General features: G+C 28.5%; 1 protein-coding gene across 1 annotated transcript; it reads right to left on the reverse strand.

The window, feature by feature from the left end:
• Positions 1–1,191: 1,191 nt before the first annotated feature.
• Positions 1,192–17,219, reverse strand: LOC100203455 (mitochondrial substrate carrier family protein ucpB). The gene is made up of 4 exons (XM_065803635.1): positions 17,063–17,219; positions 2,465–2,618; positions 2,176–2,390; positions 1,192–1,784 (listed from the first exon to the last, which is right to left on the reverse strand). Exons 1-4 carry the CDS (start codon positions 17,214–17,216, stop codon positions 1,309–1,311), a joined length of 999 nt encoding a protein of 332 aa, XP_065659707.1. The 5' UTR covers positions 17,217–17,219; the 3' UTR covers positions 1,192–1,308.
• Positions 17,220–25,575: the final 8,356 nt, after the last annotated feature.

The following is a 25,575-nucleotide window of genomic DNA, read 5'->3' on the forward strand; positions in this document are numbered from 1 at the left end:
TACAAATGTTGGTGTATATCGTAAAAAACTGTGTTTCTCTCATTTTATATTAATATCATATTCATTAATATCGATTTATGTTCAAAAACAAAAACAGTTTATAGTTTTTAATGGACAAGACAACTTTTATCAGTGTAAACATTAAAAATATTACTTTTCGATGCATGTATTTGTCATAAAATAACTTTTTGAGATTTATATTTACAGAACTTATATATCATAACAGTAATGAAAGATTTTGTAGGTATTCTTTGTGTACAAAACATCTTTTTTACATGTTCAGTATTTCTCATCAACTGACCATTATCCGAAGACCAATCTTTTGTTATAACTTTCTTTATTGCAAAAAGTAACAAAATATTTATGATGCATGGCTATTTACATACATTTAGCATGAGATTTACATAGTCAAATGTTTGGAGGATATTAGAGGATGGTTTATCTGATACCTAATAGTAAAGGTTAGTAGCAAAAAAAATACCGAAAGCTGTCTGCTTTTCGATGCATAAAAACTTATGATTACACTTACGTTAAATTGTTTTTAAAAGTCTGAGCGAAAAAATATTGTTAATTAAAATAATATATTTCAAAATGAAATTCAATAAAGCTAACTTAAAACAAAAGTAGCGTATAAAAGTTGGTAAATAAAAAATGCAAAATAGCGTTTCGGAACACATGTCAAATTAACGCGTAAATAACCGCATAAAATTACGCTTAAATTAATATTTAATGTTTTTTAACTAGATATTTCCTCAAATGAACAAGTCTTCACCATTATGATAAATTTTCATCGTGCAATGCCGACATTGATTTTTTGGTATTTTGGTACACTCTGTACACTCTGGTACACTCATTTTTGGGTATTTTGGTACACACTGTGCGCCGTGTAACATAATATTGATTTTTATAACTCGTGTTAAAAAAGAAACCAAGTTTTAGGAGATATAAGAATGAGAGATAGTCAAATCGCGTACGTACTCTCTGCCTATAGTCTTCCCCCCCTACCTTGTGCTTACTCGTACTTTTTTGAGTAAACCCTCCCCTATACCTGTGTACGTACTTTATGGATGACCCCAAACGTTACGTTATCAAAAAAAAAAAAAAAATGAAATAAAGAAAACAAAATAATATTCAATCTTGCAGGTCTTTTTTAATTTGATAAAAAAAAAAAACCAGTTAGCGTGTGCGTGTCATTATAAGATTATTTTTCTCAAAATTTTATTTATTTAGTTATACAATTGCATAATTTATAAATTTTGATCAACAAAATTTTTATTAGTTTATTATAAATACAATTCAAATAAAGTACTACAACGGTTTTAAACCAAAGGCATATCTAAGTCGTTCAAATATTAAAAATGTAATAACAGTATGTGGGCCTAAACGCATCCAATTAGGCATAAACCCTTTATAAAATCCTAAAACTCCTTCGCTTTTAAGTATTTTTGCAAAACATGCTGTTGTAGACACGTATACCAAGCTTTTGTTTGCAACAACATTTTCACTCATTATTCGGGTTTTAATCACATCAACAGGATTAGTCATAAATGCGGTAACTAATCCTGAGAACATGGATGCGACAAAATGCAGCCTTAAACCATCGTCCATGATGTTGTTTCGTAAAACTAAGCATTTAGTATGATCATATGTTGGTATTTGAGATGCTGTCAATATAGAAGCACGAATTACAGTTGGAACAACACCTTTCCACAATCCACGCACGCCCTCCGTTTTCAAAATATCTCGAAACGCAGAAAATGTACTATTATAACGTGGTTTTTCGCCTAAATCATTTAAATTTAGTTAATTTTAATAAACGAGTTATTCAAATAGAATAATTTCAACAAACTAATTTTTTAAACAATTATTTAATTATTTAAATAAATATTTTGAATTTGTCTTTATTTAAAAAAGCTCTAAAAATATTACAGCAAATATAAATATATATATATATATATATATATATATATATATATATATATATATATATATATATATATATATAAATATATATATATATATATATATATATATATATATATATATATATATAAATATATATATATATATATATATATATATATATATATATATATATATATATATATATATATATATATATATATATATATATTTAAAACTATAAAACAAAATTTCAATGTGGAATTAACTAACCAATTTGAAGTGCACCCTCCGCTTGCATTCTGATTTTTACTACATCCGTGGGATTGCATATGGCGCTACTTATACCTCCAACTATTGCACCTGCTAATAATTTTTTCCATAATGGTGCATACACCGATGAAGCTCCAAGGAAATTTTTAGCAGGTTCATAGGATCCTAATCTTAGTGTACTGTAAGTTCCATCTCGAAGAACAGAAGGAACAACACTAGTACACAAGTTGAAGTTAAATTTATTAAATTATTTTAATGTCAATTGGAAATTTTTATTTTAAAATTTTACCCTTTATATAATCCTTTAAAGCCTTCTTCTCGAACTATTAGGCTGACTCCTCTAACTAATCCTTTGTACTTCCGATTCGCAAAGATATTTTTGTTTTCTGAAAGTGCATTATCTAATTGAATGCGAACTTTTACTACGTCAATAGGATTTGTAACTAAAAGTTAAAAATTTTTATAAAAACGTTTTCATTAAATTATTAATTTATTGTCTAGCTTATAACTTAAAAAACATAAAAAGTAGGAAAAACTGAACTAAAATCTAAATGCTCTCTAAATTAATATTGATATTTTTTAGTAAAATAATGTAAATAAGTAAAATGGTGCACACAAAAAGAAAACTATCTGAATCCCATTGGGCATCATGATTATTTGCATTGTCATTTGCAGACAAGTTTAACTATGAAATAATATATTTCTTATGACGTCAGATTTTTTATTTGTCTTCAATCTAATTCTTAATAAAAATCTGATCATAGTGCAAAAAAGGTTAGGTTCTAAAACTTTTTTATACATTCGCCTACCTTAGGTCGAAAACCTTCAACAAAGAGTACGCTTTTTGCGCCTACCTAAGCTAGTTAATGCGTAAATGTATACACAATAACTAATAGTTAATGTGTAAATGTATACACAATAACTAATTTAAATAGAGGTAGGTTTAGCCAAATCAAAATACATTGACTAATGGTTTAGGTTGAGGCAGACAAATATAACTATCTGTCATTTTAGTCTCAGACTACTACCTAATTTCGTTTATTGACTAATGCCCTAAGAAAATCTATAGTAAGTGTGTTCATCCTCCCGGTAATACAGTAATAAAACTTTATAACTTTAAGAGTTGTAATGTAGTTGGAGTGAGAACGAAGTAAAATACGTCATTTTTCAAGGAACAGTGTGAGTAGTATAAAGTAATTTTCAATTAAATAACGCGTAATATTCATAATTTAAAGTTAACCAATCACATTCCACTTTAAAAAAAAAATTATTTAATGATATTGTTTCCAAACATCATCAATCAATAAAAGTATTGCAAAAAAAAGGTTGAAATTTAGAAATAAACAATATTATAAGTTTATTTTTGTTTTTTTATGCTCTACTTTTTGAACGACTTATAATAAATTTTTAGATTAGAATTGAATTAAAAAATGTCTAGATAAGAACTTGTAGTATTTTTGCTGGATTAACAAAAAAATATTTAATATCTTTTTATTTGAAATATAGAAACTTGTTTTTAATTCCAGCAAAAATACTGGAACACAAAATAAAATCCTAGACAGATGTAATAAGTTCCTTTCAAAAAAAAACATTCTTTAAAAACATAAAAACATATAGCTAAACGGGGGAGAAAATGATAAGGTTCAAACAAGTAGCAGAGATTGTCTAAAACTTTGATATTTATACCTAGTACCGAGGTGTTCAAAAAACGTTTACTTTAAGTAGATCGTGATTTTTTTTGTGATTACTTCTTAATAGTTCAAACAGTTGTTAAAAACTTATCCAGTCAAATTTTAAGAAAGTAATCGTCTTCGATTACAGCTTTTAGAGGTTACAAGCTACATTTAAAAATTTTTCTTTTTCAATGCGCCTTTTTGACTTGTGACTGGAATAATTATACTACTTTGATTGTACCACGATTGTAAACGATTTTTGGCTTCGTTCCCCTTCCAGCTCATCTATTATACTACCTTAATAAAAATTTATTAAAATTTCAATTCCTTTTTGTAAAAACCAGAAAAAGGTAACCAAAGAATGTATATAATTAAAAAGGGTTTGACAATAGCAAAGTAAACACAAGAACACAGTATTAAAGGTTCGCTAGAACACAACGTTATATTTTGTTATTGAGGTGCCCCAACGTTATTTTTGTTGTTAAGGTGCCTTTAACACGAGGTTGACGCCTTCTTCCTTACCGTGACGCGTCCAGAGTTCGTTTCGAACCTGGATCTCCTGCTTCTAAAGCAAGCGCTCTAACCAATGTGACCGCACGTTAAAAAAAAAGTTAAAATATCCAACAATAAAAGTTCACAAGAAAACGTTAAAAAAATACACGAAGAAATTCAATAACTGGGAAACTTGCCACATACTTGGAATTCCAAGCATTCTCCCGGAAAAGATCTCTTCTGAAGCAAAGGTGCTTGTAACAATGCTTTTTTTAAAAAGAAAAAAACCAAGTGTTGTAATCAAAAAAATCTAAATGTCTGTTTCTTAAAAACACTAACAATGATTCCATTCACAATAATTCCATACTTGTTATGCATTTGCGTGAAAAATTTGACTGAAAAGGTCCTAATGTTTTTCCTTATAACTTGGTCAAACTAGAACAGAAGTGGTGGCTTTTTGAAAACTTTTCTTAGCATTAACTCGACTATTGTGAATGAAGAGCGAATTCAAACAATAAAAATGTTGCTAAGATATAGATTATATATTTTGCATTCAAAAAACAAAAATATTTTCTCCCAAATACTAAAACAATATCAAACAAACTTGATATTTGATTCTTACTTAATGTTACTTATTGTGGTACAATTTGGTCAATATTTTATGTAGACTTAAGTCTGATGCAAGTATGCGCCTTTGCAGATTATACAACATCGAAAAATTGTTAAATTGTTAATAATTTGGTTATGTTAGCAACTTATACAAAATTATGTCGCAAGAGATAAAAACTGTTCACATGTTGACTAATTGTAGGCTAACTCATTCATTATAGTTAACAAAAAAACAATCATAAAATTATAGTTAATAATAAAACAATCATAAAATTATAGTTAACAATAAAACAATCATAAATAATCATAAATGGAGGACTTCTTATAGTTTACATTATAAACAACTCTTTTATGCTTAATTTGGATTACAGTTTGATAAAATAAAATTAAGGAGTTTTCGCTTTTTGCCTTACCCAAACTTAAATTTAAAGAGAAGACTTTTGGATTTCATTTTAATAATTAAAAAAAAAACATAAACATCAAAGTCTTCAATCAAAACACTTCAAGTTCATGTTTTGATTAAAATAGAAAACTTTGCAGTTTAATTTTTATTGTGTGAATTGTACCTAGCAATTCGATCTTATCCGAATCTCATTTGTATCTATACAAAAACAAAGTTTGAGAATTTTGATAAGTTTCGGTTTTAACGAATTTTGGTTTTAACTTGTGTTTGCACTCATATTTATATAGTATTCATATTTAAAGTGCTGATACTTTTTTCTTTATCTACTGATAATTCTTCTTAAGATTTGTTTCTAAAGAGAGTTGTTTTGATTATAAGAAAAAATGATTTGTGATATCGAAAAATCTTAATATAAGAAGTCGATAACAAAATGAGGGGGTATTATTGTCAAGTTTTGATAAAAAAAAGAAGGGGGTGCTTAAAAAAAACTAATTTAGCCTTTACGAATAATATTTATTAAGTTCTCTATACGCAGTGCCAAATGACCAGGCTGCTTTTGGCGCATAGTTATTTGTCATAAACAATGGAGGATGAGGGGGAGAGGAGAGGAGTGGTGATTGTCACAAATGTGATAATCGCCCCCATCACCCCTCCCCCCTCCTTCCCTCCTATGGATTCGGTTCTAAAGCAAGTGCTCTAACCACTGCGTTAAGCACGACTGCTCAAATTTAACTATTTTTTATTACTAAATTTAATTTTTTTCGCAATTATTAAAAAAAAAAATTTTTTAATTATTTAATTTTTATAAATTACTAATATACATTTTTGAATTTTTTTTCCTCAAATTAATTGTGGCCTTCGTCAACATTTTCCGGGCCTAAATCTGTTCCCAGTCTAGCCCTGGCCTAATATTGGTTTCACATAAAAATTTCAAGGAAAAACAAACTTTTTTAAAATATTTTAAAACACTTTCACGTAATTTGACATTTTGAAAAAAAATATTATAAAGACCTCAAGCCTTTGAAAAAATTGCTATGCTCAAGCCTTTGAAAAAATTGCTTGCTATTGCTGGGTCATAATCTAAAAAATACCTTTAAAGCTTTTTGCAAATTTCCTCTGTTAAAGTAAATCTATTTAAGAATCACGTCATTAATACAACAACAATAACATCAAGAGAAAGACCACAAAATATAATATGAATTTTTTAAAATTAATTATATATAAAGAATTTAACAAACTTACAAACGATCTAAACATTATTCTGAGCAAAATCCTACTATGATTTAAAACTTCTTCGCCGGGAGTATGATAAGCAAAGTAATCTTCTCATTACATTTTCATTTGTAACTTTTCGATAAATTTTTTTCTAAAAAACTCTCAAAATTTTTAATATTTTTATTTCGGCTTTATGAGATACGTGGCTGATTCGGCTTGTTTCTCACTTTTTTAAAGTAACTAATTTGTGAATTTAATCCTTAAAACAAGAATAACCTTTAAATTGCTACACAACTCAATCAAGTGTCTTTGGATCTGAGAATCCACACTCTATCTGGATTCATAGTTTGAAATGTCTGTTACATATTAAACAGAGAATAAGACCAGGGTATGACAATTCCAGATTTTTTCATGCAAACACAGCTGAGAAGAAACAATTAGTTGCAAGTAAAAAAAAAGAAATGTAAGAAAAAATAAACCTGGACTTTTGTTGATGTTGCAAGAAATGAAGGCTCTAGTACATCCAACAAAAAAAACATAACAAGGACAGCACACAGTGGGACGAAATCCCGATTTTGTGGCCAAAATTCCCAATTACCGACCTGAGGGTTTTCGAGGTCGCTGATTACGAATCTGAGGTCAGATTTATAAAATTCCAAATGACGGCTCCAATATGGCGGCCAAAACTGTTCATACGTTGAAAATATGAAATCTCATGTAGTTTGGTTTTCGAGGTCATTGCTTATGATTCAGGAGTTAAATTAAAGCAAAAACATTGTAAAATTATTTCCAAATTTATACTATTAATAAAAAAACAAAAATTTGTAATTTTAATTACATTATTTTTTTTATATTGGTAAAAGATTAAGTCACATATATGTAAAAAAACTGTTTATTTAATCCTAGTAACAAAAATCACGTATGTCATATTCATCAATGTTTGAATCATTCGATTCGGAATCTGATGTTGAACCACTTGTATCTAAATCAGAATTGTTCCTTGTTTCTTGTCTGGTGACTTCAAGTTGTTTTAACAACTGTATAGCTTCTTGATGTAGAGACTTTGCCGGTCTCTGGGGCAATTTCCTGATGCTCGAGAGAAATGGATCTAATGTCAATAAGAGCCTATTAAAAATGTCTCTCATGTTCGATTCTCTTAAGCATTTTCTTGAATGATGTAATCTGAAGTTTTTAATGTCTTTATTGCGTGACTTTTGGGCATCTTCAGAAAGTTGTCCAATCGGTAAAAGGGCATATTTTACAATTTCTGCTCCATGGATCAACACTTTATGTACAGATGTAGGCATGTAATACCATGAATATAAAGCAACAAGTAAATGGGCAGTATTTACACAATAGTCTTTGAATTTTTCGTCATCTATATCAAACCCGCTCGAAATTACCTGCAAAAAAACATGAAATCGATGAATTAAATTTTCATCGAGTCCTGTTATTTCAGCAGATATAGCAGCATTTTGAAAAAATGTATTTCCATCGTTAGAGCTTCCATATCCTGGCTTTGGTCGATCAACGATAATCCCCAGCTTTATCCTAAATTGAGTCTGTATTTCTTCCTTACGTATTTTCACATTCTTTTTATCTTCCTCTCGACGAGTTTGCCACTTTTCAGTTGTTAGTTTACACATGCAAACAGCACTCGAAAAAACGAATCCATGCATGCAATGTAGATATACCAAATCTTAAATTATCTGTAGTAATGTCCATTTTTATAATGTTGCTGATGTCATTAAATTCTTTAGAGGAAGCTTTGCACAGGAAGCAGCGTTGTGCAGAAGTGGTACCAGTTACTGCATTATAGACTTTACCGTCTATCATCGTAAGTGGGCATACAATAAGTTACTGAAATGGATTTGCTATTTTGTTCATTAGCATATGGTGCAAGACCCTCAATCTGCAGTTCAATGTCGGTAACTTCTTTCAATGTTTACTGTACATCTTCATGTACAAACTGCAATCGTATTGGTCTACAGAATCGCGGAGATGATGGTCTACGATTTTTCCACACAATAGTTGCTTCACCCGTCTCGTGATTGTTGTGTATTTTATAGGTACAAGAGAAGTATAAAAAGTGCTTTCATCAGATTTTCCAGTCTCAATAAATTTTTGTTTATACACACTTTGCCCGCTGCTTCCATCACATCCCTATTTACAGTAAAGTACTAATTTTTGCAGAATTTTCGGATTTAGAATATCAATGACATCAGCCTAAAGTTGTATAATTTTAGATGTGATATGATCAAGTAAAGCCTGTAGTTCAATTTATGCGCACGACTCACTAACAGTTGCGTACACAACTGATGGATAACAACGTTTTTTTGCTTTTTCTACTTCAAGGTATGATGGGTATAATTTGCATTTATGTGCTCAAGCTACATTTCTTGATATTAGTAAGAGTGCTTTGATTCTCCTTTCTCGATGATTAAAGAAAGTGATTCGTCTGGGGTTAAAGGTACTTCATATTGTGAACTAACAGAGGATATATATTTTGAGGCTCTTGTTGGGGTTGTTAACATGACATCTTTAACAACTTGAACAGCATGTCCTTAAACTCATTTGAGCAGCATATGTCAATTCTTCTGTAGAAAAAGTAGAACGTATTTCTTGAGTCTTTCGCCTATTTGATCTATCACTAGATGAAGCAAAGGATTGCGAAGGTCGCCCACATCTTCCTTTTTTACTATCATTCTTCACAATCTTCTCAGGTGTTGTGCATTCAGTATTGGATAATTTCGAAAATTGTACGGTGCCCTTCAACCATTCTTCATTTTTTTTCAGTAAAATATCTTCCCATTTTCCTGCTGCTCTCCGTCTCGATCGAAAGTTTGCAAATAACCGTGATGAAATGTCATATGTCATCCTCGCCTACTTGTATCACATATTCCGTTTTTTTGAAAATTGCATCTGTCAAAACATCGATGATGAATTTATATTCATTTTTTAAACTGTCTTTCACCATAAAGAATATATCTTTTCTTGAAATATCCATATTTGAAGTTTGGAAGACTTTGTAAAAAAAAATACAGTTATAACTGCTGAGAGTTCTTTGAGGACTATTTTATAAAATTTTGAGATTATCATAAAACGGAACGAGAAGTAACTTGTAAAGCATATATTTAAAATAATAAATTATTGTATTAAAATGTAATTAGTGCCATTAAATAATGTTAATTCACTAATTTCCATGACCATTATAAGACATTAATCTATGTTAATAGATTAATGTCGCACCATGCGTTCCTCCATAAAAACTTGTCTCACTATTAAAACGGCATTCAATGGCAGCCAGTTTTTTAATATGTTATATTTAACACTATACATTATCAATTCCTTGTCGAAAGAAGGTGGATAACCGCGGTTAAATTTTTAAAACTACATTAGAAAATCAATTTTAGATAAAAAGTTTACAATTTTTTGTTTACTTGTCACGTGATTTAAATATTAAAAAAATTAAAATTAGCAATAACTGTGCATAACTATATATTCTACATACCTCCAGAAAGTGATTCCATTTTGCCGAATTCCAATTGAAATAGTTTCTTCAGTTTAACAGCACTTTAAAATAGGCAAGAATTTTTCGACGTGTCCACTTGTTTAGTACGTACCGAACGGAGGCTAAATGTCAACTGATGTCCAGGCCACCCTAGAGCAGGTATATACCTGCCCTGTTCGGAATTTTGTTCTAGGACTATCTTTAAACAAGATCTGAACGTAAAAAGACGAAAATATAAAACTCAAAAATTTGACTTTTGACCACAAAATCGGGACTTCGTCCCACGGTACAGCAGGACCACAAAACATTTGCTGAAATACTTAGAATTGATTTACGTTTTTTTTAAAGAATCTACATTATCCTTTGTGTGTTGCTCTGTAAGAACCCAATAAATCCAGATAAAATAATTGTATATTGTAAAATTACACTTATCTCTTTCTCTTTGTTTTTCTTACAACCGTTTGAATCAACATTCATCTTGAAACTCCAGCAAGCATAAGATACTATTTAAAATGAGTCATTAAGTTTTTCATTAAAATATCTTTTAAAATTAATTAGATTTATTGGATGCTTACACAACAACAGGGTTAAAGATATCAGCTTTCTAAACTGTTTATATACAGAAAATCCAGTCTGTTAACAAACAGACAAGGTTATCAATTCAACTTTGAAGATTAAATGAAGACAATTATTAGACGGCTCGGGTAGTTAGATTTATCCGTAAATTTCCAAATCCTATTTGCAGCGTGATTCATTATTCCTTGAAACCTCACAAACGCACTGACACTGAAATTTGATGTATGGGGTCTTTCATAAAGTACGTACGCATGTAAGAATAAAAATAAGAGAGATTCCATTAATTTTATTTTTCATCAAATGCTTTAGAATTTTTTTATCGTTTAAAACTTTGTTAAAATAAGAGCACGAGGATTTCTGTGTCAACTCTTTATTTTTTTTTAACGATCTACTTTTCCAAGACATTATTGACATATCTTTAACTAATTTTGATGGCGGAACTTGTTGCAAATTGTTTATTCTATCTTGCTGTTAAGGTTCATTTACAACAAATATCATATTTAACCATTTCTTATAATGATTTATAAACATCTCTTTTTGATTACCTGTTTTATTTCATTTCTTTTTTAGCCTTTTAGTCTTTTTTAGTTAACTTAATGTGGCATTAATGTGCATTGGATAACATTTGGAAATCAATATTCAAACTTCAATATTTTTTTCCTTATTAAACTTTAATAAAGGAATAAAAAATGGCTTTTTATATTAAAACTTGGTCTCAGTTATTATTATTTGATATTTTCTGCTTATTGCTTATTTTGATTATTCACGAACCCACATAACACGTTCTATCCAATACGATTCGAGAAAATTTCGAGAGTAATTTTCGCATAACACTTTCTATCCGATACTATTCGAGAAAACTTCGAGAGTAATTTTCATGGTACCGTGAATACCACGACTAATAGAACTGGCTCTGAGTAGCACAGACCTGTATTTCAGGCAATCCCTTTTCTTATGTCTACAAAAAATAGGTTTTAGGCAATTATTTTCAATACTACTCACTTCGCGTAAGACTCGCTTTTTACTGATTTACTTAAGTGAGGTGCCTGGAATACACGTAAAGAAACCCTGAGTAAAGTTAATTTATTTAACTCGTTATTAAAAAAAAAATACTGCAGATGTGTGCACTTACTAAAACAAATTAAAAAATTATTAATAAACTATGAATTGACTAAGATTCAGCCATTAACGTACATATCGCCTTACCCACTCGGTCACGCTAACGTCTTTATAAGTGTGTAAATTAAATTTATGTAATTAAATTTTTGTGCATATTGGTCTTTGGGGTTGTCCATAAATAGTCATTCATACTTAGAAAGATTAAAAGAATCCCCAGATCCCCATCTGTAAAAAACGTTCGATAAAGTAATGGGGATTCTAACTTAAAGGAATATTTCTTAATTTATAATTTTTTTCTAAATTATAATTTTTAATTCATAAAAAGAGGGGGGATTTCAAAAGCGTATGTACTTTTTAGGAGGAATGGGGGGGTGAGAGATTAAAATTGCTCATGGCAATAGAGAGGAAAGGGTGTCAAATTTATAAACTTTTGACGTACGTACTTTTTGGAAATAACTTTTAATGTAACTTGCTAATTTTGTAAGTTTAATGATGAAACAATTATTTCATTTAAAACGTAAGTACTTAATATTAATTGAACATGTTAAAAAACATATTTTTTAAACGCATTTTATATATAATTTCCGAAAATAAATAATAACATTTTCACAAAAAACTAACTGCTGCATTATGGATAAAAAAAGCCAGCGTCTTTTTGACTTGAACGCTTCAACAATACTAAAAGCAGAAAAGCTTGTCAAAAAAAACTGATTCAAAATGGAATGAAATAAAAACTGATACAAATTCAAAAATTAAAGCTGAAGATTGGTTGCGAGAACTAAAGACCTTTTCTTGAACCAAAAAAATCACTCCTAACTTTTTGGGTTAAACAAAAATTATATAACTATAAAACTGAATCTACTAATGTACATAAAAAAATACCTCCGAATCCAAAGGTTCAGTCTGATGGACAAAGTGACAATAGTATTACTATGACTCAAGACCTATTTTTACTTATGAACCAAAATCTACTAATGCCCATTCAACAACATCAACAATTTCCACAACTCAGCCGCAATTGCAGACACCGACAGGGGGTGGATTCAGACTTTCTAACAAGGGGTAAGATTTTCAGTTTTTTTGATTTGATGGACTTAGACCATCTAGTAGAGTTAGTAGATTGAGACAATCTAGTAAAGATTCTTAAGTTCGAGATTACCTAGTAAGGATTCTTAGGTTCGAGGTCTAGTAAGGAGTTCAAAATTTTTATGAACTGGTGGATTCAGAGAAGTGGGGGCAGTTTTTTTTTTAAATCCTCTTATTTAACAATAAAATCAAAAATTACAAATTTAATTATTATTTCGAGTGACACCGAACCTATATAATTATTATTATATAGGTTCGGTGTCACTCATATGTGACGCATCTGACCAAAACCAGTCGGATGTCGCGTTTTGTTATATTGAGAAAACCATCAAAACATCTTATATCAAAACCTTATATCAATAAAAAAACAAATCTAACTATTTTGTAATGTAAAAAAATAATGTTAAAATAATCGGAATCAGAACAAAAATATTAAAGGAGTAAGACTAAAAAAAAATGAAAAAAAAAAGAGAGAATAAACGAATAAGATGTGTGTGAAAAAAATGTACAAGAAAACACAAACTTAAATAATATAAGCTCAGAAGGATAGTGTGAGAGAAAAAAATTTCCGCAGACAAATATAAAAAAACAAAATAAAGGCAAACTGAAATTAAATTGAGGTTTTTAGATTTTATTATTTGTTAGCAGGCAAGCCACAAATCATAACACATTTTTAGTTAATTTTTTTTTGAATATCAGTTTTATATTATCTTAATCAATGTAACTGTAAAATGATGTTTCATATTGATATCCCAATAGTCCGATTTAAAATTCGCATCTTAAAAATTAAATTAAAATTTCATATTATTTATAAAAGACCTGCCAATTAAAGGGGAACACATAAAGTACGTACGCAGTATAAAAATTGATTTAGAACCCCGTCCTCCTTGTACGTTTCTGTATGCTTTCAACGACTCCCCTTCCCCCTTTCTTTGCGTATGTTCGCATTATTCATTGCAAAATCAACCCCCTCCCCAACCCATAAATTTTTCAAACATTAAAAACAAAAAAACTTTAAGCTCATTTGACATGCTATATAACATAAAATTGCTTTTTTAAAATTGTGAAATTCTATGTTGTTGTTTTTTAAAGTTTTAGGAGAGATAGAGATCAAGAGATAATAAACCGCGTACGTACTCGTTTTTATGTAACCGTCATCCCCCATACCTGCGTACGTATTTTATGAAAGTCTAATTTGTTTCCTTCTTTTTCAAACAACATGCTGTGTTAAAAATATAGATATACAAAAAACATATTTTTAAAAAGCCTATGAATACGCCCCTGCACACAGATTGACATTCTGAATTCTGTTTTAGTCGGCTTGTGCGAACGACGAAAACGGCTAAAAATGTTTTCATATAAACAAGATGCAAATTTAGAAAAAAAAAAAATTATAATAATTGAAAGGAAAATCAACCTTTATTACTTGAAACTATTGTGAATATTGCTATGCATGGATAAGCATTTCATGAAAAAAGGTGATGTAGGGGAGCATGTTGTACCTTTGACCACTTTTTGCTTTAAGGCGTTTTTTGCGTAGTCTATTGAGTAAATTTAAACCATTCAAACTATATAATATTCTCTCATATTTTGCTCAAAAATTATACTGATGACTTCTTTTTCATTCGACCAAGAAGTATCTTTTTCCCGCGTTTTAAAAAAAGAAGTCAATTGGTCAAAGGTACAACACGTACGTTGTATCTTTGACCGATGCGCATTGTTCCTTTGACCAAAATGTTATTATTAAAAAATCATGCAATGTTTGAACCTCTTTAATATTTTAGCTTGTTATATATTATATAGCAACTTCTGGCCTACCTTATATCAATAAAAAAACAAATTTAACTATTTTGTTATCAATCCTAATTAACTAAAAAAAAATTAGAAAAATCAATCCTTACAATCTTGCAAAACTTGTGTATCGAAGTTACGATACTCAGTATTACTAATAGTATTACTATTTTTTTAAAATAAAATCAGTTATTATAACTATATAGATAAAGTCACATATTTTCTTTAGTTTTTGTTGGTCAAAGGTACAACATCCTAGTCTGGTCAAAGGTACACGAGATAGGTTTCTTTAACAATTATCCCCATTTACGGTCAGATATAATCATCCAAACTTTTCCATAACAAAAAAATGATGTTGGGCAATGTTTATAATGTCGTAGATGAATCAAACAACAATTTATCACATTTTTAAAACCAGAATAAGATTAACACAAATATTTACTTTTTAAGAGCTAAATCTTATAATTAGTTGTGGATCGATACCATCTATCCCAAGTATGATGTTTTACGGTAAGAAGAGTCGTCATGGACTATTATTTCAAATGGCACTTCACGTTTTTTTAAAAAATAATAGCTAGCCGACAGAGTAGAATGACCAAAGGTACAACGTGATCAACAGGTACAACAAGTTCCCCTATAAAGAAGTATCAAAACGTTAGACCATCTGGGTGAAAAGTTGAAAATTATTTGCCAATAACTTTCCAACATTTTAAAAAATTGACGACATCCTTACTCACTCTTTAAATCCGTTTTGGTTCCATATGACTTGTACGATGCAATGACATCGATGACAATTCGTAATTAATTATAAATCTGCAATAAATGTCACAAATACTTTGCATCAATGATCATGCTACGCAGTCAGTACTGTAACACATTCAGTAAATTCAGCCGTTCCATCCGTATGAGTCAAGCCTCATTTCCACATCGACAACAAGCACTAATGGTTAATCGCTGTCGGTGACTTGAGAATAATAATTTTCTGCTAACTTTTTAATTAAAGGAACACTTTAGGTCTTATTTGTTATAATTGGTTCAAACTAGATTCAAAAAGAATCAAGTTATACTTGATTGTTTAAATGTTTAGATCATTTATATCTAAGCATTTAAATGTTTAGTTCATTCATGATGTGCGATAAATAACTGTGAAATAAAATACTTTTTTGATTATGCAATACAGTATTATTACGAACGAATAATTAATAGAAAGATGTTCGTTTATTTATCACAACTATTTATCGCAACCGTATTAATAACTATTAATAATAATAAATACATGACAATAATAGTGATTTAAAAAATCGTATGAGCTTAATTAATAGAATTATCCAATAATTATCTTGGGAAAGAAGTTAGAAAATTAAAAAAAGCTTTTTATTTTTTTATTTTTTATATATTTAATTTTTATGCTCATTTTTTTTATTAAAGACAATATCAAATTTTTTCATCGACTACTTTTTATATATAAGACAATTACAGGCACGAATTATTTGCAGTATTTTTATCTAATAAAAGAAGAGTACGTTAAAATTGTAATTTAAAACGTAGTTCAGATGTTGCATTCCCAGGAAAAAAGTTTTATAGAATTTCTATAAACTTTTGGAACATATGGTCTATAGAAATTCTATAGAATTCTATAGAATTTTAATAGAATGTCTATTAATTTCTATAGAACTTGCTATAAAACTTTTTTTTCTATAGAAAAAAAAGTAGAAAAAAAATTCTATTGGAATTTCTATAGAAATTAACAGAGATTCTATAGAAATTCTATAGAATTCTATAGAATTGCTATAGACTATATGTTCCAAAAGTTTATAGAAATTCTATAAAAATTTTTTTCCTGGGTTATCTAGAACAAAAATAAGGTTACGCATTATTGGCAGGGACAATATTTTTGGCATGCTAAACTTGTTTTGTTATTAGTGCAGTATAAAACATTAAGAAAATTTGTAGTTTTCTGATTTAAAACTTTCCTATGGAAGAAAATTTAAAAGTTATAATTTTTGCAATATTTTTGAACAAAAAACTCTTTTGTTTCAAAATATTCCGAAACAAAAACTTATTTAATTACTGGCGTTTCTTTTAAGCACTTCTTTTAAGGAGCATCTTGGATAATAAAAATTCAAAAATGTAAGATGATGCGATATTTTTTTAAAAAAAAAGCAGACAGTGGTTTTAAGGATTCGGTAATTTCATTTTTATTCCTAAAAGCGCTCCCGTATTTATATGTATATATATATATATATATATATATATATATATATATATATATATATATATATATATATATATATATATATATATATATATATATATATATATATATATATATATATATATATATATATATATATATATATAATGTTTATTAGCATGTTGATAATTAAAAAGTTATGTAATATAAACACTCACGAAACGCAGCAGATGATACAGCAACCGCTGAGCAGAAGAAGCGAATATAATCTTCATATCTTTTGCGAATTGGATTAGGATTATCCAATGGAAAAACCATTTCAACGAAACTTGTATTATAAACTAAATATCTTTTTAAATAAAATTTTTTCATTAGCATAATAGTTATATAATCATATATAACGAATTTTAAAGTAATAAATAAAATTTTTAACGGAAAACAAACAACGTATTTTTTACTTATATTGAAAATACTTATTATTGCTATATATCAAGTTATATGTTACTATATTTTTGGTATAAACATGTAGTTTATATATATATATATATATATATATATATATATATATATATATATATATATATATATATATATATATATATATATATATATATGTATATATATACATACATATATATATATATACATATATATATATATATATATATATATATATATATATATATATATATAAATATATATATATATATATATATATATATATATATATATATATATACTTACATATATATATATATATATATGTATATATATGTATATATATGTATATATATATATATATATATATATATATATATATATATATATATATATATATATATATATATAAACACTACAAGAAGCAAACTTTTTATACTTCTAAAATAATATTTTGAATGTTGTACACTATGTATCTTAAGCAAATATGTTTTCTCTTAACATGATAAAATCGTGTCACATGATAGAGCCGAAAATATTTATCCTCGAAAATATCACCGAAATATTTAAAAGCCGAAAAATTTAGAACTGAAAAGTATACTTTCATTGCAGGATCGAATTACAAAATCCTTTCTTGCGCCGAAAGTTTTAGAACCGAATTTTACAACCGAAAAAATTTGGATCGAATTACAAAATCCTTTCTTTTTATAGATTAATTTAATTTAAAAATTTTATTTCGCGACTTTCGATCAAAAATTCGATCGAAATTTTTTGGTTCTATTATTATTTATGACATTTCGATTGATAATTCGATCGAAATTTTTTCGGTTCTAAATACAATTATGACTTTCAATCGAAAATTCGATCGAAATTATTTCGGTTCTAATTTTTTTCGTGAATATTTTCGGTTGTGTAATAAATTTCTCATATTCGGTTCTAAATCGAAGTTTACGATTCGGTTGAGTCATAGGACGCCGATAAAATAACATTTGTCTTGCTTGTTATTAATAAATGTTAATAACGCTAAGAAGCGCAAAATATTCTTTTTAACTTGGTCCAAAAGAAATAATGCTAAACTAATTTTATCGAGGTAAGCATACGGGTAAAGACGCAAAAAATTTTATTTTTATTTTACCTGATTATTCCAAACAATTTTAAATAAATTAAAGTTTAAATTTACATAAAGACAATATTTAAGTAACATTACAAAAAGAAAAAAGTTCTGTATAACATAAATTTTATTAGATTTTCGAATTATAATTTTTTTTTTTTATTTAGTAATTTTAAAGTTCTTAAAACTTTATTCTAAAAAATCTAAACAAAATTTAAAATAAAAACAGTAACTGTCAAAACTGGGTATCAAAACTCGAATATTCTATAATCAAAAACATCTGTAAAAACTCCCACTCATTATATTTCAGCCAGGCAAGTAAACATGAACAGGGTCGACCTTTTGGTAGAAATGCCTTTTTCATACGAAAACATCAATTTCAAAATATTATCTCTATTTACGAAGATGATAATATATTTGCAATAAAATTACAACAAGGTTATATCGACATTATTGTAGTTGGCATTTATCTAACCTCTTCACGAAACAATCAAACATCATTGGAAAAATACAAAAGTCAATTAGACATACTTAAAGGAATTATAAATAGTCATGAGGGTAATGGCGAAGTAATTATACTTGGAGATTTCCAGTCATTTCCGCACGGAATATACGATCTATTAGAAAGAACTAGCTCTAAGAGAAATAATTATTCTTTGATTTTATCTGAATTTATTGAATCAAACGAATTAGAATTAGTCGATGTAACTAAAGGGTCTGGTCCTGCAATTACTTACCGACATCTTACATTACCAAACTTATCGTATATTAATCATATAGCTATTTCAAAGCATACATCTCTTCTAGTATATAAATGTATCGTTATTCCTCCTTCTTTTCAAAATGTAAGTGATTACTTGCCGCTATCGATTTCAATTGGACTTAAAGGTCAATATTATCAAGAAAATATAAATAAAGTAACAGAGGATTTTAAAGATATTTCTGGAATAATCTAGACTTTATAAACTTATATAAGGATCACTTAAATACAAGTTTTAATAATCTTAACCTTATTGGTAATTTCGAAAATGAACTTGCCCAAATCTATACTACTATTAATAATAGTGGAGCATGGGCTCTTAGAGAACACTTAAAGTCAAAAAAACGATCTAATTATTCAAAATCCTGGTGTACTCCCGAGTTAACTCGAAGTAAAAAAATTCTTTCACATTATTTTCAAATATGGAGGGAAACGGGATTCGTAAAAGACTCCACCTCTTCTATCTTTAATCGACACTTCTTTGCTAGAAAGAATTTCCGCAAAGCCGTCAAATTTTTAATTAATTATGGATCAAGCCCTACATCTATGTCAACTTCAACTATTATACCGCTAGTCAAATCGTATAAAAAATCACTTACCGACCCAAATAACTACCGAGTTATCAGTAATATTCCAATATTTACGAAACTTTTAGAATACCTAATTTTACTCATCAGTCCTGAGATAAAAGAAACACATCCCCTTCAGTTTGGTTTCAATAGTTCTTACTATTGAAAGTTCGACCTTGCATGCTGTTATAAGCGAAACAATTAAGCATTACAACAACAATAATTCGCCTATTTATTTATGTTCTTTAGATGCTGAAAAAGCTTTTGACAGCTGCAACTGGGTCATTCTCTTTGATAAACTTTACTATGATAAAAACTTACCTCTCCAAATAGTTAACACTATATCTTCTTTATACCACAAAAGTAGTGCAACTGTCTCTTACCTAGGTTCCAAATCAGTTTCATTTGCTCTTAAGCAAGTAGTGAGACAAGGATCCATTCTGTCCCCTTACCTATATAACATATACACCGAAAAGTTACTCGAAACTATAAAAAATGATAACGTTGTGGGTACTTCTATACATGGAAACTTCACAGGTGTTGTTGCTTATGCTGACGACATCATTCTTCTTAGCTCTACTCTATCTGGTCTTGAAAGGCTGATTACAACGTGTAATATTTACAATAACTTAAACGGCATAAAGCTCAATGTTGTCAAAACGGAACTGTTGCTTTCGGGAAAAAGACAATTAACTAATTGCAAGATAACCCTAGACGACCATCAAATAATACCAAATGAAAAACTTAATCATCTAGGCTTTATTTGGGATACACAAAAATCTATTTTTGCCTCTCAATAGAACAAATATTAACAATAGGGTATCAAATTTCTAAACAATAGTGCAAACTCTGATTCAATCTGGTATCCGGTTTGTACATCCATCTTTAATTATTCAGTTATATACATCTTTAGCAGTTCCGACGCTAACGCATGGTCTGGAACTCTGTGAAAATAGAGAGTCAACAATGCAAATACTTAATAAACTCGGAAGAAATGTAGTTAAGTTATTTTTCTAATATCTCTAAGTATTGCAAAAACTATATAAACTCTCTATTTAAAGTTCGGGATATATTAACTTACATACAACAAAATAAAATAAACCTATTTATCCGTCTTTTAAATAATAAAGTAACTTTTGAAATCATCAATTCTCAGCTTAACTATTGTTCATTAAAATATTCATTTTTAGATGATATAAAGGAATTATATAAGATCCGTAAAATAAATGTAAAAAACTTAATTCAGGATAAGAAGAAAGTGAAAATTAATATTTCAGCAAGTATAATTCCTGAAGATACTTATCAAATTTTAGTGCATGCAATTCAATGTTGGAATGCAAAGCAACAGCGAACAATTTTCAAAAATACTATTGAAGAAAACATTATCAAGTGATATACTTTATTCTCTCTTTATAAATCTTAAACCATTTTTATGTATTTTTACCTGGTAAACACATTTACAGAGGGTGCTTAATAAAATAATAATATATATACTATAAAAGTGATTAGAAAGTCATAAAGCATGTCTAATTCATACAAAAAACTCGTCTTGTTTATAAAAAAAAGTATGTCTTGCTTATCAGAAGTGTGACAGTAATCTGTTGAATAGTTTTTGAGTAAGAAATTTTAACTTCTCATATAGCGATAAACAGAATAAATCTATTTAACTTCATGCAACACGAACTCATCAGCCTCAGATGAAGAATAGGATTTAATAAAAATATAAAAAAATATATTATAAAAACTATAAGAATTTCTAAGGTAAAATTACAAAATTAGACATTTGTCTAAAAAGAAATCAAGAATATAAATTCATTGTCCAAATTATACAAATAAAGTCCATTAATTATATTGCTATTAGAAATGAAAAAATCATTTTCTATATGTAGCCTAATATTGAAATCTGACTTAATTTAATTAAATAAGTAATGTAACATAGCAGCTCATTTGAACTTTCTAAGATCGCTTAAGATTAGTTAAGTTTAATAAGTAGGACTTAAAAAAAAAATCGGAATTTTTATAACATGAGCATAATCAGAATTAAGTCTGATAATCTTTATGCAACACGGACTCTTCAGCCTCAGATGAACTGTAGAAAATATTCGGTTAAAACCATAAAAGTTTATAAGGTGATTATTTAATCTAAGAAAGATGTCACTGCTAGAATTGACGGATCCAGGAATATTTGGTGGTGGTGGTGGTGGTGGGGAGAGAGATGTTGAAATATTTTTGTATTTTTTATCACATTTGCGTCTCCTAAAAAAAGGTCCTCCATTTCTTAGATATTATAGGACATTCAGATTATGGTGGGGGAACTTACAGATCGAAATTTCGAAAATTTTAAAGAATAAAATTTTTTAAGCATTTTCACTTCCAACAAGGCTACAAGCAACCACTATTAGAGCTGGAAGTTACTGGAAGAGAAAAGATGAAGTTTATAGAGCAAGATAACGATTAACAGACAACTTAAAAGATTGCAAATTACATGAATCTGGAAAACGTGATGAAGGGAGTGTAATGATTGTTACGCAAACAATTCCCTCTGGACAATAATTTTTAACAATCATTCAAAATAACGATAAACGATTACTCAATAAGTAATTTCCTTTGGAGAATTACGCGGAAAATGATTGCTAAAGTATTCCCTAAGAGACTAATATCGCACAAGGAATACTCACTTAAAAACCGTAACGCTAAACTCAATAGAAGCTGAAATAACCACACGAGAAGACTACACACAACTAATATAATAATTAGTTAACAAATTATTATATTAATTATGTGTTATATTTTATGCGTGTTATTATTATAAAAATTGTTACAATTGTAACAATTTATTACATAGATATAGAAATAAATGTCAAACAAATATTAAAACAACTCTCTTTCCTATAAATGAGAATACGAGACATTACATGATAACAGAAGTGGATTGAAAAATTATACAAAAAGATTTTGGAAAGTGATTAACTATGAAAAGAAAATGAAACACTTATTACCATAGTCGAACGAAATGGACTTAACGTATCCAATATTGCTGTTACATGGAAAAAATGGAAATAAACAATGCAGTTATATCTAAAAGCAGCAATGTCAAATATATGATGATTTATTATTATTTAACACATGAACTTGGAGTGAAAAAGAAAATGATGGTGGTGAAATTGATCAAAGTACAAGAACTGTTTGAAAGATTCGAAGAATACTGTTTAACGAAAAGAAATCTGGTTATGGCAAGAAAAAAGTTTTCTTTCGAAGGTGTCAATGAATCATTTGATTTTTTTGTAACTGATTTAAAAAATCTGGCTTAAACATGTGAATTTGAAAATATTCAAGATGGTCTTATATTATACGAAATTACTGACGAAGTCAAATTAGACAAAGTCCGAAATAATCTACTTCGAAAAAGAGCGGATTTAACTTTAACAAAAGCAATTAGCATATGCGAGCTATAGAAGTTACAAATGTTGAAATGAAATCAATTACACACGAAAATGATGCGGTAAAGAAATTCATAAAGCCAAGACAAGCAAATACGACAATCGGACAAATACTAAAATGGAGAATATTCGCGAATAACGAAAATGTATCAAAAAGCAAAACAAACTGGGTTGAATTAAATAAACAAAACTGGAAACAAATGAATAATGGTTCAAATACAAAACAACAACAAAGGCAGTGCAAGAAATACAATAGAGCATATGAACCAAAAAACTGTCCAGTATTTTGTCAAAAGTGACAGAATTGTAACAAAAAAAATCATTGGGCGACTTGCTGCAACTCAAAAAACATACACGAAAATTGGGCTGTTGAATACCATGTTGAATTTGTATTGTTTGGTGAAATGAGTTGTAAAAAAGAAGCTTTGATAATCCTCAAAATTAATAATAAATTTGTACGTGGAAAAATCGACATTGGAGCTGAAGTTGACGTTATGCCGAATAGAGTCTACGACCAACTAACATCGAGTTAAAGAATGACTCAAATCCTGTTATTCATCCCTCAAGGAAAATTCCTGTCACCTTGAGAGAAAAAATAAAAACGGAATTGGATGAAAGGGAAAAAAACCGGAGTAGTAACAAAAGTAGATGAACTAACAGAATGGATAAATTTACAAGTAGTCGTGGAAAAACCAAACAGACTAAGACTCTGTCTGGATCCAAGAGACTTAAATAAAGCTATAAAAGAGAGCATTCCACTGGATAAAGATAGCTCTATGTTAACTACGATAAACACACCGTTTGGAAGATTTAGATTTACACGTTTACCTTATGGTATACATTCGGCGCAGGAAGTTTTTCATAAAAGAATCAGCCAATGTTTTGATGAGTTTCGTTTTGTGGAAACTGTTAATGATATTCTAATATGGGGTACAAAAGATGTAAATCACGATGAAATACTAATAAAATGCTTAGATCGAGCTTAAAAAATGGGAATGACCCTAAATATGGAAAAATGCCGATTTCAAACAAAGGAGCTGACATACTTAGGACACAAATTATCAATAAACGGAATTCAAGCAGATGAAGCAAAAATTAAAGCCATTAATGAATTACTAAAAAAATTTCTAGGCATGGTAAATTCCTACGTAATTTATTGGAAATTACGGAACAATTTCGAAATCTAATAAAAAAAGGAACACACATGCATTTCGGCAAAGAACAAGACCAATCTTTCCATGAAATTAAAAAACTACTAAGTTCTGAACAATATATGATATCCAAAAACCTGTGATGTTACGTAAATTCATGCAAAACTGGTGTTGGAGCAGTACTACTTCAAAAAAAAAAACCAATTGCATTTGCATTAAGGCATTAAGGTCAACACCACTTAGTTAAACTATGAATCATCGAAAAAGAACTTCTTGCTGTACTTTTAAGATGTGAACAACTTCACCAATATATATATATATATATATATATATATATATATATATATATATATATATATATATATATATATATATATATATATATATATATATATATATATATATATATATATATATATATATATATATATATATATATATATATATATATATATATATATATATATATATATATATATATATATATATATATATGGAAAAAAAGTCACTGTTAATAGCGATCACAAAATTTTGGAAAATATTATAAAGAAAGCGTTAGCAAACACGTCTCCACGTCTTCAGAGGATGTTATTAAGGTACATACATTGATTTAATTTATAAAACAAGTAAAGAAATGATTCTGGTAAATACGTTATCCAGAGCTCACACCAATGAAACGGAAGAATAAATACCGGAAGATGAAATGATCGCCCAAGTGGTTTATGTAAACTGTTCATCATCAGAAGAAAATCTCAAAGAAATAAAAATAAATACATACAAAGATATTACGTTAAATATATTTGGTAATTGTGTTCCAGGCTCGATAACTTGTATTTCGCATTGAAATATACAATTTATTTACTTTAATAAATTTTTGCTCAACTTGTACTGCAGAAATTATATACTTTCGAAAGCCAAAATTATTTTATGTCACAATATAAGTATTTTTTATAAAAAGTTACACTTTATAAATCCAAATTAACAGTTTTTACAAAACACGGGGGGAAGGAGGGGGTTCTAGCGTGTTTTGCGGTCAAATGCGCATTTTCTAACAGCTGTTTTATCATAATTTCAGTAGGATTTAATATGCTGATATAAGTTTTATACTTTGGTGAGAAATAAACTAAAAGATTACTTTCGACAAATCGAGATTTACTAGGTTGGCGATTTTTAAAGCCTGTTTACACTGAAAGTTTTTGTTTTTATCAGTGAATGAAAGAATAAGCTTAGGGTGGGTTGGAAAATTTTCCAGCTATTAGAAT

Source organism: Hydra vulgaris, chromosome 08, assembly GCF_038396675.1.
Source record: "Hydra vulgaris chromosome 08, alternate assembly HydraT2T_AEP".
Lineage (NCBI taxonomy): Eukaryota > Metazoa > Cnidaria > Hydrozoa > Anthoathecata > Hydridae > Hydra > Hydra vulgaris.

Coding starts and splice junctions, on each gene's coding strand:
- LOC100203455 (XM_065803635.1), bottom strand. CDS start 17,216: ATGAAAAAATTTTATTTAAAAAGATATTTAGTTTATAATACAAGTTTC. Junction 2,391..2,464: donor TTTAAAGGATTATATAAAGG/GTAAAATTTTAA, acceptor CTTGTGTACTAG/TGTTGTTCCTTCTGTTCTTC. Junction 1,785..2,175: donor GGAGGGTGCACTTCAAATTG/GTTAGTTAATTC, acceptor TAAATGATTTAG/GCGAAAAACCACGTTATAAT.